General features: G+C 34.5%; 1 protein-coding gene across 11 annotated transcripts in view; it reads left to right on the top strand.

Annotated features, from left to right (window-relative positions):
- LOC117402866 (adhesion G-protein coupled receptor G6-like) overlaps positions 1–18,866 on the top strand; it is a 53,638-nt gene that overhangs the window by 18,358 nt on the left and 16,414 nt on the right. For 2 of the 11 annotated variants that reach the window (XM_034004455.3, XM_034004448.3), the window contains 14 exons: positions 1,183–1,227; positions 2,326–2,394; positions 3,571–3,636; positions 5,093–5,155; positions 6,568–6,639; positions 13,814–13,902; positions 14,008–14,060; positions 14,176–14,229; positions 15,120–15,262; positions 16,038–16,152; positions 17,314–17,405; positions 17,883–18,084; positions 18,172–18,337; positions 18,549–18,689. In XM_034004455.3, the coding sequence (XP_033860346.1) occupies positions 1,183–1,227; positions 2,326–2,394; positions 3,571–3,636; positions 5,093–5,155; positions 6,568–6,639; positions 13,814–13,902; positions 14,008–14,060; positions 14,176–14,229; positions 15,120–15,262; positions 16,038–16,152; positions 17,314–17,405; positions 17,883–18,084; positions 18,172–18,337; positions 18,549–18,689 (1,370 nt within the window). The remainder of the gene's footprint in view (positions 1–1,182; positions 1,228–2,325; positions 2,395–3,570; positions 3,637–5,092; positions 5,156–6,567; positions 6,640–13,813; positions 13,903–14,007; positions 14,061–14,175; positions 14,230–15,119; positions 15,263–16,037; positions 16,153–17,313; positions 17,406–17,882; positions 18,085–18,171; positions 18,338–18,548; positions 18,690–18,866) is intronic. The other 9 variants (XM_034004449.3, XM_034004456.3, XM_034004454.3 and 6 more) reach the window with 7 other exon arrangements.

Raw genomic sequence — 18,866 nt, 5'->3', positions numbered from 1 at the left:
GAGGCAAAACCAGCAGGAATTGTTTCTCCTCATTGTGCTACAGCAGACCCTACTGGCCAGGCACCTGGTGAGCTCAAGGTAACACCTGCAGGGCTGGTTTGCATCAACCGCTCTCGAGTTTCTGGGTGTTAAAAACTAATTGGCTTGTTTGTGGGATTGGAGGACTGTAATTGGAAATTAGGGAGAAAATAATTGGGCACCTAAATTCTTATTTTAAAAAATGCTTTATGTTTGTGGCAAAATATGTGGGTCAAGTGTCTGTTTGAATGAACAACTCTTTAACAGCCCCGTGATAACAAGTATACTGCTGGTTGTCCTTAATTTAGATTTTTGCAGTTTTGAAATGCAAAATAATGTCGTTCGTAATGCACTTGAACATAAGAGGCTTTATGTGGCCAACTTGTTACTCCAAATTCACATTGTTTTTTGATGAAAACACCTATTATAATATGAAAAAGAAAGAATTTAGGACTACACACAAACCTATGAATCAAATGTCTGTGTTGTTTTCCATAGTTTGTTCACTTTATTGGGTGTGTGTTCCCTTTTTGAAACAATGGTGCTTATACTGAAGTAAAGAGCAAGCTGATATCAGCACTTCAAATTCAAATCATATACAAGTGCCAGTGCAAGCACAGAATAATCCAGGACACAGAGCTCTATACCATCCAATAGACCTTGCTTTACTCTAGTGACCTCTTCAGGAATTACTTCAAGCATATAATCCATAGGTTTGCGGTTTGGGGTAAACTAACATCAGTACCACATTTAATTTATTTTTACAAGCCCAGGGATAAACACTTCTTATTGCTAAGAAAACACCCTTCATGAAGGAGATTATGAAACTCAATACATCTAGTAAGAATTTGGACTTCTGATAGAGAGCTAGGGATTTTAACTCTATAGGGTCATGAATGATAAGCCACAGCCCCGTTTTAAAGGCTTTTAATCATATTATTGGAAATGTATAGTGCTCAGAGACTGTAAGCTGATTATTAAGTACAATACTCTTGATAAAAGTAGAGGGCAACATAAACAGCAGTGATGTTAAGCTGGTTTGATTAAATGTTGGCAAATTTATATTTTAACATGTATTAATTAGGCTTTTGCAATTTGCGATTCCATTCAGTGCCTAACTGTGACTAATGTTTTCAGCAGCTAATTATTGATCTTCTCTTACAGTTTGCTCCCCAAATTGCAAATTAACAACAACTACCCCATCTAGTGGTGAGTTTGCTGCTAACACTGCTTGTTTTATCAAAATCAAAATGCAATGCATGTATTGCCAGGCAGGCTGCTAAAACCGCAAAATGTACAGAGGATATGAAGTAAAAACAACAAACAAAAAAAAACTGCCTAACCTCTGATGTTCTTAACTTTCTGCAGTCTGCACTAATTTCTAGTTTAGAGCATGGGCATGGAAAACAGACAGGGGTACTGTATAATATTAAAGACATCCATTGCATAGGTGTTTGAGTCATTCACAGTTTTAGTCTAAGCTTTTGGTCCATTTGAGCTTTTCCTCTCTATGGTTTGTCTGATTAAATTCACAGTAAAACCTGGAATGGATCCCATCCCATGGGTGTCTAAAATAAGTTCTGTACAGTACATCAGTGAAACAGTTATTTGTTAAACCAAGACAAAAGAGAGAGAGAGAGATGTAGATTTCTCGATTGCACTGGAAGAAATATTTGCTTTGATAAAAAGTGGGGGTGGGTATGGCCATTGTTTGGAAAAGTATTTCAAAGCAGCAGACATAAAATTACACGGCATGGAAATGTACATTTTTCTTCTTTCAAAAACGTTGTTTGCCTGTTGCCTACCTTCCTGATTCCTTTACAGACCTGATCTTTCTCCAGCAAGAGTCTGTGCAAGTCCATATAATGCAACCTGATTACACTCACAGTAAACTGAAGACAATAAAAAAAGATTGCCACCTGTTTCAACTATGACACTCCCTTTGTAATTTCCTGAAATATTAATGCTACTGCAATTTACATTACGCTACAATGATGTGGTGTTGGCAACATTTCTGACCTGATAAGAAGTTAGGAGAAGAGTTAGGTATTTCAAATGTCAGCAGTTTGTTTCTTTTTGTGTAATAAAAATGTTATTTGATGGTATTGCCTCATTTAGGTGGTACATTTTCCATTTTCTCAGTATTGAGTTTCTGTAAGCAAATAGCTGGAAGGTGGAAAAAAATGAACTGTGTAAGAAAATAAGTGTAAAATGAGCTGTGTCAGAAAATAAGTGTATTGTATTATATCAAGTAGCTAATAGTGAAAGTCTGCCAATAAAAATAAAATGTGTTTAATTTGTTTCAAGGTACCTCTTTAACTTCATCAGCTACAGTGCCAACAACTAGCTGTTCATCATCTGAACTCGGTTGCCCAGGTAGGAAACAATAATCAAACAAATATCTATATGTTTTGCTGTTTAATTATTATCTGCAGGTATTTATTTGAAGCTGTGCAAGAAAGAACAGTGGCCCCTGTCAGTGAATCAAGCAGTGGCGATTTAACGCTGTATTTGTTTCCTATTGACATATGTAATATTTCAGATTTTGTCACCACCAACATGCCCAATAACAACAGTGTCATAATTTTAAAAAAGTATATTTTTATTCAGTTATTGCATCAGCTTCAATCAATGTTATGCTTCATCTCATGCAAGGTTATTTGTTTTATCTGCCTGATTAATTTGTATGACATTATCTACACTTAGTATGTCTGTCTTGAGAACAAACAGAATTATTTAGCTTATTAGGGCATATTCAATTGATCTTAATGATGACAGATCTAAATACTTGTTCATAAAATCATCAGGACCCTCCCTATCGCTTTACGGTACATGACTGAAACTTGCATGCACCTTTTGCTGTTTTTTAAAGCCTTTGTATACAAAGGTCTCTATATTCAATAACAATACAGTGGCAGTTTTCAAATGCACTATTGTTTGCTAACAATTGAATAGACCCTCTTATTTCCTGTACATGAATACATGTACATTTAGAGATTGTGCAACTAGTGATTCTTTTTCTTTTTGTTTAATGACACAGCAATCTGTAGGAGGGATTTGCCTCTATGTAGAGTGACATTATACATTTATGGAACCACTTCTGTTAAAGTAAAAGGTTTACAGCACTCCATAGTGTTTATGATTGTCTTCACAGCTTAAGTCACACAATATGGATCACAAATTAGCAGGAGAACAAAGACGGAAGTATTTAACTTTCACTTGGGAGTGCTCAATCTCAGAAAGAGGATATGAAAATCCTAGTGTATCCTGATCATGATTTTTTAGTAGTAAAATTTCTATGCATATTCTTTACGCATTTACACCGCTTATCTGGAGCGCTGTGTGTACCAGTTTTTCTAAATTGACTAAATCTATACTGTTTAAATATTGCCTGGTTAGTTACATGTAGTCTGAATGAATTACATTGTGTATGTTCATTGGGGTAAATATGTGTTTATATTGCACAACTTTGCCCCAGTTGTGCTTTTTCTACCTGTTTAATTTTACATCCATTTAATTCATTATTTAACTCTCTTCCATTACTTTTACCAGTAACATTTACTACAACAGCCATTGTCACCACCACTAACATGATTGATACTAATCCAACCACCGATGGTAAGAATTCCTTTCCCCTTCAATGTTTCTGTAAAAGCTGTTTATTTATTTAAAAATATGTTATCTTATGAATATTAATTCAACCATGCACTAAACCACTGTGTATAACAAAGTGGGTCTCATTAGCACCTCATTGGCTAAGACGTGTTCTAACCATCCAACAGTTTAGAACTTAGAGAACCACTGTACCTTCACATGACAACCAAATCACATTGGGAGGGATGAGGTATAGGGGGTGCCATTTTGTAAGCACAATAACACACTCCATGCTGTTCAAATATGGTCCAATATTTATGTGTTTTCACTGCAACTGGAAAAAAAATCAGAAGAAAAACTAACATTAAAAACAATGCATTGTTATATTACCCATTGCACAGCATGTTATGTACCGTAAAACTTCAAATAATCGCCTGTCTCCAATACGCGCCGGGTCTGCTGGCAGATATTGAAAATAAACACCAGGTTTTTACCATGGAAGATGAGGAGGAGGAGGAGCAGCTTGAGCATAACGAGCTGCTAATAAATGAAAGAGAAATAAATAATAATAGAAAACTTGATTTAAAGTAGGCCTACATGTAATGCATATTTGTTTAATGCAGTTATTACGTTACTAAAAGTTTTAATAATCTTAAGCGTGCTGAAAGTAATTTTATATTTGCTTTCCATTTTTGTTATTAGTTATTGTAACTACTTCAACACCAGATGTCACCACTAACATGCCAACTACTACTAGTAGCACTATAAATGATATGATGACTGAATTTACCCTGTTTTTGTAGACTTTAGCTGTTTTTCTTCTTGGTGGAGGGTGTTTGTTTATCTTAAGTACTTGTAAAAGATAAGGATAATGTCTGTTCATAAACTTCCCCAATTTATTCTGTCCTACATGGCTACTCACTTCCAAATGCCTGTGTCGCCTGCTAGCTGGTTCTGTCTTTTTGACTTTCTAAGAATTTGCTCATCTTTGAGTTTGTAGTACGTTCCTTTTTACACATCAGCCTGTTCTGATTGAAATAATATATGTAGAACGTTAGAATTTGTTAAAGGAACTCCACGAGTAGTATTAGTTACTGTAGTTGTTAGTTTGTTTTTTGCACAGTAAACTTTGACTGTATTTCTTCAGTGTTATTGCATATTTTTTGTGGTGCTGGTATTGTATGTAGCTCTCTTTTTTTAAATGTGGGTGTTGTCCATGCATGTAGGCATTGTTATTGTCTCTTTCAGCTGCTTAACTTTCAAAAAAGTTCTGCATTCTTGTTTAAACTTGTGAAAAGAACAGAATAAATCTGGAGTGGGTGGAGCGTTTATTTTATCCTGAGTAATACTAATTGGTGTATTACATCTTACTAATATAAGAATATGAATTACATAGAATATTCTCATGAACATAGTGTGTGATTCTGAGTGAGTACAAGCCCCATATAACTATCATTAAACATGTTCTATTTGTTATCAGCTTTTGTAACAACAGAGCTTGTCACCAGTAACATGCCTACTATGACTAGTAGCACTACAGACGGTAAGATGGCTGAATTTATTCAGTTATTGTAGATTTGTTTCAATGTTTCTTCACAGGGGAGGGTTTTTGGTTAGCATATTTCATAAGAACATTTCTCTGTTGGTTAATCATCCTTCCCAATTTGTTATGGAAAATCTATTTGGGAGCAATAATTAAATTTTTGTTTGTCTGTTTTGTATTTGGCTAATTATTAGTATACTGCGTAGCAGCAGTAATCGCTGCATGGAATATTCTGATGAACAGTACAATGTACGGGTAGGGTAGTTGCTGGATTTACTTGGGATGAATATAAAGCACTATTCTGAGGGAAAGTACCTTTTCAAATGGCACAAGGGAAGCCATAAATAAATAAAATTAAACTATTTTCCATTTTTGTTATTGGTTATTGTAACATCTATTGCTATCCACTTGTCACTAGTGACATACCAATGACTACCAGTAGCACTACAGATGGAAAGATGGCTGAATTTATTCAGTTATTATACACTTGTTTGATTGATTTTCTATTATTATTATTATTATTATTATTATTATTATTATTATTATTATTATTATTATTATTATTATTATTATTATTAATTTCTTAGCAGATGCCCTTATCCAGGGCGACTTACAGACGTAAACAAATACATTTCAAGAATCACAGTACAAGTAATAATACAATTAAGAGCAAGATAAATACAAGATAAATTTTAATACAATTTTCTACTTGTTGGGTTCTTGTTTGGCATCTTTCCTAAAGACTTTGTCAGTCAGTTAGTTTTCCTCGCCAATTTGTTCTGTCTTACTAATGTTAAATTGCAAAATAATTTGAAGCTTTGGATCTGAGACTTATTCTTCTTCATGTAAACACGTTACTAATGGTTCCTGCTCTTACATGGCAGCTACTGAACATTTTGGACAGTGATTTAATTTGACCTAAATTTATTAAAATTCCATTTTGAATCAATAAAAGAAAGAAAACAACAACATGGTTAATTTAAAATGTTTATAATTTGCAACTTGAATTATGAACTCATCAATGACTGGAGTGTGCATACAATCATATGTTGATAATGAAAAACGTCAGTTTTTTTTTTACATCACCCAAATAGTGATCTTACTTATACATTTTATTTTGCGGGTTCAACCATGACTGTCACGGGTCTGCAGGTTTTAATGTCAGTTTGCGGGTCTGACCCGAGAAATGCAGGTGACTTGGGTGCTCTGGTTACCATAGTAAAAGTTGCATAAATAGCTGACAGTGGGAGGTTTAGAATGTACAAAATGGGGTAGAAAGTGTTTCTTCAGTGTTAACCTCGCGTTGGCGCTTATTTCTTCTAGTGCTGTTTGCAGGGCACCTTTATTGTCTCTTTCTGTTGATTTAATTTTAAACTTTATATATATTTCATATTTTACTTTTTCAATGTTAGCAGCAACATTAATTCCTTCTACAACTGCAGCTGACACCACTAACACCATTGGTACTAACAGCAGTCAACATGGTAAGACCAATATTTTTTTTCCTATAGATTTATTTTAAATTCTTTCATTGATTCATGTTTTTCTGTTCACGCAGTGAAATATTAAAAATAACATTTTGGACTGTACAGTGCCGTTAAGGTTATTCTTGACATTTTCATTGCATTGCAGGAGTTTATAAAACAGAATGCTATTCAACTAGCCTGAAGTTGAGTGTGTGTGTGTGTTCTTGTGTTTTTCTGTTTGGGAATCCTTTTTTAAACAATCTGTAAGAAAGAGATGAAGTCTTTTGTAGTAGTAAAGTGTGCTTTGCTCTGTTCATTTTCTCTGCATCATGGATGATAATCAGGGAGATTAAGCTGTCTATGGGGTGAGATGGTAGACTTGTTATGACTCCATGTTTTGTTTTGTTTTTTTAATTGCTGTTATTGTATCTTGCTTGCAATATTCAGATTAGTTTTCAATAACTATTTTTGAAAGTGTATATCATTTTAGCACTTCATTGTGTTAAATAGGATTTTGCTTGAGAAAGCATGTCAAGATATTCTTTTAGAATATTTTTAAATTCATGTTTTAGCTAGGAATAAACATTATTGGAAATTACATTATGCAATTAAAGACAAACATGGAGATTATTATTTTTTGGATTTGGTTCCTATATTGTTTATAATTTGTTCAATATATCCAAATAATCATTGCTCCGCCTTTATTTTTTAGCGAGAATGGACCCTTTTGTCTGTTTCATGCCCTTGCATCCTTTGCAGGGACCTAGTGGATACCTTTGTAATTTCTGTACTAAAATGGCATTCCCTTAAAGTAGGTGTAGAGAGCAGAGAAAAATGTAAAACGCCTGCAATATGTATGGCACACTGCGTGTTTCAGAGGGTTAGTCAGACAGCTACTATACAGTAAATATTGTTCTCTGTGGCATTTCTGTGACTCTGCAACACACATTTAGGGCCTCATTCATTAAAATGTCATTTGTTTGGGTAAAACAAAGAAATGTTTCACACATTAAATATTTGATCCAATACACTATACCATTTTATCAGTTTAAGCATAAAAAAGCTGTCTAATTGGTAAAGGAGACTATTTAAATAAAGCAGATTGTCTGAAGGTCTTGTCACATACAATCGAGACAATGCAGCCCAAACCAAAACAACAATTTCAATTGATCAGAAGACTTTACTGCACTCCAATTTCAGTGACATAATATGTTATGTTTTTAATAGCAAAATTATGTGAACTTGACTTTCAGCTAAATATTTAACCATCAGAACAGTATCCTAAGTACTTGCATATGCTTTTTAGTGGATCGTGAGATGCTGTATTTAATTCATCCATAAATTTTCTAAGGTAAAAATGATATCAGAGTACATATTCTGTGCTGTGTGGACTTTCATTATCAAATGTTTTGCAAGCTTGTGTTTAATCCTCACTGAAACCATCATAGAGAAACAATCCCAATCCTCTGGTTTTTTCCACAGAAAAAAAAATGAATAAGGAATGAATAACAAAGAAATCCTTTGAAAAACGTAATGAGCTATTTTCAATTGGATTATTTGCAGTAACCTTGCATACACATGCTGTTCATACTTTTTGACAGCTTCTAAATAATGTTGTTCTAAAATCCAAGCTTAATCTAACCAATAAGGCCAACGAATAACTGAGAAAATATTTTGTGAATGAGTCCCTAAATATGTCTGATTTGGTAGTATATTCATTTGGAATTATACATTTTAAAATGTATAATTTACATTTGTAAATTATAATTGACATACGTTAATGTATGGTATATTACTATTACTATATATACTATTATTCTAATGTCAGATTAAGAAATAAGATAAGAAATAAGAAATTAAGCAATCTTTCCGTTTTTATTCAGCTTTTACAAAATGTTACCATTTTTGCCTTTCAGTATATTAAAGCAAATAATTTGAATTAACAGCTTCCCTTTTCACAATAACCAACTTCCATTTAGCAAGCATACAAGAATATGAAAATCTCACATCAGCTATGAACGTTAACAACAGCACGGAAAGAGAGAAGACCGACTCCCCTCCAGAGCATCCAGGACCACATGTAATCCCTGGTGCTAGAAGTTCTAAAACTGCATTAGGAATAATTTCAACACCTTTAATTTGGCCAGTGAGGAAGAAACAAGATCCTGTCACTCACAGTCAAGAAAGACCAGTGATTTATATGACCAAGCCGGAAATTGTAGTGACACAAAACATGCCTGCTGTTGCTGCAAAGCACAATGTTACAGTGAGAAAACATGTTCAGCAAGGTACAAAAAATGGATCTTATGATACAACAGCGGACTTTCCTAAAGAAACTTTTCTGAGACAACATAAAAACAACGAAAGTGACCGAGTGGAACCTCTTCAGACAACTTCACTCTCTAGTCGTAAAAATAAGCAGAATGCCCCTTACTGGGATCTGCAAGATACTGGTGAAAACAACACTCTAAATCAGACTGAGCCTCTAGACTATTCCTCTGGCTCAGAGCCTGCTGTTTATGAGGTAGACATTAGAGGAGGTATGTTTAATGGCACAGATGCCTCTGCTGCCTTTTCTTCATATGAAATGGATTCATCCTTCATTCTACATGACACAGTTCCTCTGAACCGCTCTGGCAATACTGCGCAATATAACATCACAGAAGAAAACAACAATTTGATGAATGTTACCCGCATTACAGACTCACAAAGTCAATCATTCTATCATTTTCCATCTGATCTGCCACTGCAGGGTTCCCTGGTGACATACAGCAGCATTACTGAAATCAATCTTTTTAGTAGTTTGCTTCAACAGACGATAGTGGACAATGTGTTGCTACCACTAAGTGTGACTGGTAAACAAACAGTACATCTGAACTTTACAAGTGCCCAACAAACTGTGCCATCTGTGCCACCGGTTTCCAGGGATACATATCTACAGTCGCCCCGGGTCAGCATTCGCCCTACCAAACCGGTTCTGCTCAGTGAATACAATAGGAATATATTTAGCCTGCCTGGAATTACATCTGATTACCAACATATAACACCTGTGACAACAACAACTGCTGAAGCAACAGAACCTGTCAAAGATGAACTTAATCCTCAATCCTTGTCATCAAATTTCATGAACAGCACATTCCTTCCACCTAACAGGGACATCTCCAGTTCCAGGAAAGAACCTGTGCACAACCTGTTTTCATTTACTAGTAACAATGAACAGGCAGATAGTCATTACAGGGTATTTCCAAGCAATCCGATAATACCACCTTCACAAATGCCCACACAACAGTTCAATGAAATTCCTAAAACAGATGTCAAGGCCTCATCAGAGATTCAATCTAAAATACTAATGTTGGAACCATCAAGGCTTGGCAACTCTTTACAGTCCCATGTTTTTGAGGTTTACTCTTCTATGACATATGCTTATCTGGCAACACATTCTCAGTTTTTTGCCACTTTTATATCAGGAACGCCATCTAATTTAATTGTATCTGACTCAACACAGTCTTACACAATCAACAATCAGTTTGTAGAAAACATTCCAAGAAGTGCAATACCTATTGAAAATCTTTCACTTACTACACTAGTGGGGATGTCTTCCAAATCCAGTATTTCTCTGAATACAGCTGCTCCTTTAATGTACATGTCACTCCTTTCACAAACAGAAAAAATAACTAGCTTCCATTCTTCACATTTGTATCTATTCTCTCAATCGAGTGAAGGTAGACTTGATAAATCAGCATCATATATTACTTATGTATCCAACTCAAAAACCGACTTGCTACCAGTGGATTCGGTGTTACAGGGGAAGGGTCTAATGATTTCAAAACCAGTAAGTGAAGGGGCAGACTATTTTAATATTGTGCCACAATCTTGGACTTTCTTAAACAGCTCTTCAACACATGTATCAGATGGCACCTACTTGTCGCGTATCTACCCTTTACCTAAGATAAAGGAACATTTTACGTTATCTCATAGCATACATAAAACTACATTTACAGGTTATCTATCAGCTTCTAACTTAGAATTAGAGAAATACATGTCCCCTTCATCAGCACTGTATTCAACAAATGATTTTCAACAAAAGCCATTCAGTATGTTACACACCATCAATGTTTCTTCACAAGAAAAAAGAGAATACCATATGTCAGCATTTAGAGATTTCAATAAAAGTGATGTTTATTTAAAAGTATCAAGTCCTTCAAAAGTTTTCCTCCCTGAGTTTTACTCAAGCACAACAATGCCACATTCTGTAAGTCCCGAGCCAGCAAATACCTTCAATTTAAAACCAGTACAAACAGAAACACTTAATTTGAAAGAGGCTCATTCAGCTCTTGCTTACCTCACTCCTCTTCTCTTGGAGAGTCCACAACTGGTAACCGATAAAGAACCGGGCACAACAAAACCTAGCATCATTCCACGAACGGTGACAACATTGTTTAAAGATACTGTAAAGAATATAACACACGGATGGGAATCTGTTAACACAAATTTCAAAGACTGGACTGCAAGAACATCTGTATTTCCAACCATAGTTAAAGAAACCTCAATATTACATGTAGATTCTGTATCACAACATAGTCAGATTATGAACTCTTCCGATTCCTCCAGATATGATGGGTCTTCCTCAGTGTCGGGTGCAGATGCACAGTCCCCTCTTGAAGATAGTACAATCGCTGAAAGTTCAACAAACAACTTCACTCTGCCATCCACACAGCATCCAGTATCTACCATAAATGTATCGGCAAACACTGTCATTGGGAATATATCACATGCTGCTAATCCACACACCATCCAGACAGTCCTTTTATCCCATACAGAGAGTAAACCAACAACAGGTTACCCAACAAAAGATCCACATACTTTAATACCTCCTAATAGGACCAGTGAAGCATTTGCTGGTGGAGTGCACACAATCAGTGCAACTGGAAGTCTGACAGCTGTGGGGCTCACTGCATTTTCATCATGCCAATGTAAAGTTCGTTTTGATATTACTTGTCAGTGTGGATTTGCACCGAACAACAGTATGTTTTAAAAACCCACATAATACCATTGTAGATATAGAGAAAAGTTCACCTACTTTACTAGTTAACACTGGCACTGGGTGTTAGTTACTCGGTGGATATGATAGTGAGCATGGCTAATTAATTCACCAGTTAAATGTAGTTTTGAATGAGGGGGACTCACAAATCTAGCATGCAGTAAGAAATTCTAACAATGCATGATAGCCAAAATCAATAGTATAAGCTTTAGATACATTGTAAATTAAGTGACCTGATATCCTTTAAAAACATGATTTATTTGTCCTTTTTTTTAAAAGAGTGATAACCACTCTTTTAAAATTAAGTTTCCTTGTCAGCAAACTCAAAGGAGACTGCTTATTGAAATATATAAATATATGATTTATGGATGAATTATGGCTGTAAGAAAATCGTGATTTTTTATCAAGAAGTTGCGGTTTCGGTGTGGTCATAAATATAAACAGTTTTGTTCAAAAACAACAATAAGAAAAAAAATATACAAATAGATAACCAGAACATAAGTTCTTAAGACTCCCTCTTTATCAGCATTTGAAATAAAACATTTTACGCTGTGTTTCATTACAAGTGAAGAGCTGCAGCTAACAATAATGACGCATAACATATTGCATAACAGTAAAAGCTCACTCAAAAAACTAATAAAATTAAAGCAATAGTTCTAGAATTCTGTGTAGGTTATTTTTCTTCATGCAGATAATTGAGAATAGTTAAAATGTTCTGTTCTATTAATTAGGGCTTGGGAGGCTTACTGTATGTAGAGTGTGCCTTTGAATATGTGAGTCACATAATCATGGACATTTATAGTATTGCAGTAGTGGATACAGATTTGTTTAGATGGAGACTGTGTTATACTTCCGATATGTTACTGGGAAATGAAAGCCTTACCTTGTAACAAGTATCCTGTGTTACTAAAAGTGTATGCATGTTAGAATATTGAACTGTATTGCCATTTCTTTATTTTTGCTGCAATAAATTTGATTTTACTGTGCTTGCAATACTGCAGTCTCCTAAGAGTGACAAGATAACAATGTTATGGTAGTGACTACTAACAATAATCAGTATTTATTATGCCATCTAGTGGTGATTGTGACATAGCTAAGATGAATTTACTTCATCTGAAATGTATGTATGTTTAGCATTGACACTGTTTGCATGTCACTGACACCAAACAGAATAATACAAACATCATTTTGTTAATTGTTTACGCACCACCTACTTCATTCCCGGTTGATATTGACACTTGTAATATTTTTTTTTAATCTAAAAGTTATCATGTGTAGTCAGTGTTGGGGTGTAATGCATTACATGTAATACATCACTGTAATGTGATTACATTTTTCAGTAACTAATGGTACCTTTTTCAGACAGGTAACAAATGTGGCAACTTGTTTCATATGAAAAAATAACAGTTGCTTTTAGTTAAATAAAAACTATGGCTAATGCATAACATGGAAATCAAAAAGCACTTCAACAATGCAAGTCAAATCTAAAATGTCACATGAACATGTTTTTTAATATCATCTTACATAATATCTTGATAGAAAATAGTATTTCAAGCTGCTGCCTGACCAAACGAAAAAAAAATATTTCTGTAAAATGTAAACTGTGCCTGAGAAGTAACATCTTTGTAACTGTAACTAGCATCCTTTTTTCAAAGTACTGTACTGTTTTGTTCAAGTAACTTTTTAAAAGTAACTTCCCCAACACTGTTCTTAGTCCATGCTTTCTTTTTCATTTTAAAGTTCAGACTGAAAACACTGATGCCAAGACACAGTTCCCAACGTCTTTTTTCAGGGCAGAAACCAGAGGAGTTTGTTTGTTGATTGTCACTCTGAATAGAACAAATATAACAATGTATAAATTATTTAACCGTTTAAAACCAGAGATATACTATATTTTAATATTTGAGGTTTTGTACTTCCAAACAGAAACTTTTTCACTGTCACCACTTTTTGGTCAACAATGATTACACTTACAATTTTAGGCATTAAACAATAGCAATTTCTAATATAGGTTTTTGTGTATTGTTTATATTCTGCTATGATAGTTTAAATATAATAGCATGTTATTAAAGGCTCAGTAAAATGTACTGAGCTATATTATGGTTATTGAGTATGTTCCAATATACTGTATATATTTGTATTTTTTAACAGAAGGAGTGTTCTACAGAATTTTCTTTGTTCTGTATGAGAATCAGAACCATACGACTGCGGAACAGGTGGAACAGTTTGTATCAACTTGGGTATAATAATTTATACACCTTTTCCTTGAGCACTTACTATAGAAAATGACTGGGTGTTTTATTTTAAAAATTATAACAATTATCTTATGTTTTTATTTTTTTTAGCTCAACCAAACATTTCAAAACTGGACTTACCCAGTTTATGTAGCTAATGTCAGGTAAGAGTCCTTACAATACATAGGCCTTATTATCTCCTGATTAATATACTGTATGTAAGTATGGTCATGTTTTTAATTGAGGTTTCGTGCTAACATTTCTTTTCTTGTGTCCTAGTGTTCAGATAAGCAATGGTGTGTCCAGCAGACTTGTAAGAAGTGTAACAGAAAGGTAATATTGAATTGATCTTCTCTGGTACCTAATATATATATATATATAAAATGTTTGTTTTGATTAACAAGTAAGGAATGAGTGAGTATATTTTATTTTATTTTATTTTATTGCTATTTTATGGTGTTGACAATCATTCTGAGCAGTTCTGGTTTCTGTTATTTTTCTTTAACTCAGTGTTTCCATGACTTTACAATTGCTTTGAGTTTACTTTGAGCTGCAGTGTATGTGGGGCTGTTCAGCATCTAGGATATGCCAGAAAACACCATACAATAGTAAGGAAAAGATTTTTAAAAAAAAGCAATTCAGATGGCATTTGAAACAACGTTTAATACAAATGAAAACCACATATAATAGCACACAGGAATTTTCATTTTAAAATATCGACATCTGGTACTACTTTAGGTTAAAGGAAGATCTCAGTTTCAGCAACAGCAAAGAGAAAACTATTTTTGATTACAATATGCAGCTGATCCAATTAACCAGTGATTCTATTAAGCAGTTATTCCAAAGGTAGTGGGTATTGTTTTCCTGTAATTCTTATGTAAATCTCTCTTAGAACAATAACAACACTAATAATTTGTGTTTTTTACAGTAAGGTAACACTTTATTTTAAGGCACACTTTTTATTTACTATATTAACTATTAACAACTAGCTTACCAACATGTTAACAAATGTTATGCATTTTTTGTTAATGGTTATTTAATATATAATAACCTATTTATAAACTACAGTGCAAGCCTTTTAACCTGATCAGCACTGAGATCCAGCTTTATTCTATGATACATTTTCATGAGTTTATAAATAGGTTAACATAGATTTAACAATTAACACCAAATGAGCAGCATTTATTAATATAAAGCGGGATCCGGTATATTTTGTATTTTAGGTACATCTGTCAAGCATTGCTTGTTTACAAGTACGTGAATGATATTCTTCTGCTAGAGGAAAGCATTCACAGCAGACTGGTAAATAACAACAAGTCAATAGGAGGCGGGTTACTGTTAGACACTGTGGCTGTGCACCCGGTTGGTATGTATAGTATTTCACTGTATTTGTACTTTTGTGTTTCATTGTATTGCGTAATCACTGTTAATGTTTTAATTGATTAACTTATCCCTATTAGATCCCAATTGTGTTGATTTCTTCTTATGAATAAAAATGCAGAATAGGAGCACATCAAATAGATTAAAAAGTGAAACCCACAAACACTGCCTGTCCACTTTATTAAGACCTGGAGCTAATGTTTTGTTGGACCACCCATTGCCCTGGTCACAGCTTTGACACAACATGGCAAAGAATCCACAATGTGCTGGAAGTTCAACTTTATCCCAAATATGCTCAATTGGATTGAGATCCAAAGACTGCAGTGGCCATTAAAGATGCTCCTTAAACCATTCATGCACAATTCTGGCACGGTGGATGGTACTTCATTTGAAACCTTTATTTGGCCTTAATTATGGAACCCTGGGCATAGCAGGAGAAGATGCCTTACACTAGGGTGATGCCAAATCCAATCAGGTCAACAGGTCCTAATGAAGTGGCCTGCCTGTGTGTGTCTCTTGATAATGGTTAAGATTGCAATGCTGTATTCATAATATTCTGGTAAAAAACTGTATTGTTTTAGTTTTTTGCTAGTTGTTTTCAAACGATTGTCTTTTATTTACATTTACATAATATTTGTAATAAGTATTGCTTGTGAGCTAAATGTTACATTATGTAATAAATAAAGTTTAATTATTTAAAAAGACAAAAAAATATTTATATTCAGCATATCGCCTACATTTATTTGTTTTGTAAATTTCAGAAAACTGCGATACAGAAGAAAATCCTTTTTATTATAAGTGGCCTGAAAGTAGACCAACAGTTACCCAATACCTGCCATGCTTTCCAAACAAAGCTTTGAACGCATCAAGAACATGGTGGGTCATACACTGATTTATTTTTTACACAATGAATAGACTTTAAGTTTGGACTATATTTAAAGTGACATTGAGTATGTAATGTAAGGGTTTGCTTTCTGTCACAAGAAACCCTTCTCCAGTCACTGAAAAGGGCTGTTTTAAAGAATTGTTTTTTTTGTTTGTTTTAGTAACTGTAGTTAACAAAAATTCCAGAAATCTTACGCATTTTGCATTTCCGTTATCCACATACAAATGGGTCTCAAACATTTTCAAAGAAACATGGGTTGTAGCAAAGATGTTTTCATTTAAAACACAGTATCGGCTGCTATCTAGGTTAAAGAAACCGGCATGTGCCTATAACTGGCTGAAAGCATATTAGTCAATTTTATCCTCCCATGCAAGATAGTCTAAAGGCATGACATCCAACCTGAAATTTATTTAACCTGGAGTAGTTTATTTAGCAGACGCCTTTATCCAAGGCGACTTACAGAGACTAGGGTGTGTGAACTATGCATCAGCTGCAGAGTCACTTACAATTACATCTCACCCAAAAAGACGGAGCACAAGGAGGTTAAGTGACTTGCTCAGGGTCACACAATGAGTCAGTGGCTGAGGTGGGATTTGAACCGGGGACCTCCTGGTTACAAGCCCTTTTCTTTAACCACTGGACCACACAGCCTCCTGTAATACTATTACAGTTACTATCCACAAAAAAGAAACGAGTTAGTCTTGTTACCTTTTCTCTGTTGTACACTTACATTTAGTGGTCTTCTCTTTTTTAACCCCTGACCCACCAGACTTAATCAAGTTTGAAATTCATTAAACCTGTTACATCTGTTTTAGAAAGGGTTTATTAGTATATTGTAATTTTCAAAACACTGAACATGTTTACAATAGTCCTTTTAAAATCATTCCTTAAAACAGTTCTTAAAGTTTTATGAATTGGTCCCAATATAATTAGAATTCTTTATCTACAAATTGCTATAAATCAGAGGTCAACTAAAGGTTCTGTGACATTTCCAGCACATGTACTCTTAAAAATACATCTGTAAGCATTGCAGTGCAGGAATGTATTGTGATAGAATGTTCTATTTTATAAAGATTTTGTTAGACAATCCGTATACTGTGTAAAACCACATTATTATACCTTTATGTGTATTAACTGTCCTTTTTGTTTAGCATGTTAAATTTGCAGAATTATACTTCTTATTGGGGCTCAGCTGATCTTATCAACTGCACAGGGGACATTGATAGCATTGCAGTATCTGCAGGTAAGCACAATACTGTTATTCATCTAGCAGGGCGTTATTTCAGTTCAAAATATTTGTTTTATTTTGTTTAACATTGCTAATACATGTAAATTATATAGACAAATATAATGCCCAGATTTGTTATGCAGTTGAAAATTCAAAAAGTCAAACTACGGTATATTAGTAGTTAGAGGCTGCCTAGTCATGACTAAGTTGATAGAGATTCATTATATACCTGTGTGTAATTCATTAGGAGTCTAGTTTGAGGCTAATAGTAGTAGTGCTAGGCCCATATGATACTTTATTGAGAAGTTAGGGGGAAAAAAGACAAATCCATCAGTCTGCAGTTTATGATCTGCATTCATTGACCATTGTCTGTGTTCTAATCAGTCAGAGATTTAACGTATGAAGGGCGTTATTTTCATTAGACATTTGTGTTCCCTGGTTTTCTTCTTTTTTTAACTGCCTCAAGCTTTTTTTTTTTTTTTTTTCCCACAGAAAATGCTGCAGATGTAGCCACCCAGCTTGTAGATATAACCAACCACGAGCTGACCACAGAAGAAGTAACAAAAATTGTCACAAAGCTAAACCAGATCATTAGTGTGGCAACAATTAATGCCTCACTGGCTTCAAAAGTTGTGGCAGTCTTTTCCAATGTCTTAACTAGCTCTGATACAGCTTTAGCAGCCTCTTCACCTTTGTAAGTAGAAGCTTCAAGATATACTACTTTTTTTTCCTGGTGTGACACTGTAAGTAAACTGTATTAGTCATATTGTTCATTTTGTAGGGCACTGAAAACTGTGGATGATCTGGCACTGAAAATCCTTTTCAATGGCCCAACACTGAGCATCACCTCAAAGAATCTAGCCTTAGGAATTGCTGCACTAAACTCTAGCACTTTCAATGGAACATCTTTCAATGCAGCACGCACAAACAATGCTTCAGATCTCCAGGTAAAACCATGTGCTATAACTGCTTGAAAAATGTAATAATGCACCCGCCAGGGCTACATTGTAAATGCAACCGGGCAACATGAGTTGCAAATAAGCATAATAGACAAATGCACGCACTGATTGTACTAGAAAAGATACATAAATTCTGAACAGGTTTGCGATTGTTTCATAATATCATTTTTTTGTTTTTTTTTAATGGATTTTTCATCAGGTCAGTTTTGAATCAGATCAGGGGGATCCATTGGCTGCAGTGATTCTGCCCGCAACTTTGCTGAACAATTTAAGTGAAACAGAAATAGATACTGTTTCACGGGTACAATTTACATTCTATAGCAAAACAGGATTGTTCCAGGTAAGCTTCTTGTGTTGTATATTTTACTGGGGGGGGGGGGGGGGGGGGTAATATACTGATACAGTATATTATGTTATTACAGTAACTCTGGTTTAATAAAGAAATCATGATAAATCCAGAAAACAATTTTTTTGGCATTTAATTTGTACCATTGCATACAGGCATTAATGTTCTTTA

Source organism: Acipenser ruthenus, chromosome 5 (assembly GCF_902713425.1).
Source record: "Acipenser ruthenus chromosome 5, fAciRut3.2 maternal haplotype, whole genome shotgun sequence".
In the NCBI taxonomy this organism is placed as follows: domain Eukaryota; kingdom Metazoa; phylum Chordata; class Actinopteri; order Acipenseriformes; family Acipenseridae; genus Acipenser; species Acipenser ruthenus.
This window is presented reverse-complemented; position numbering and strand designations above follow the sequence as displayed.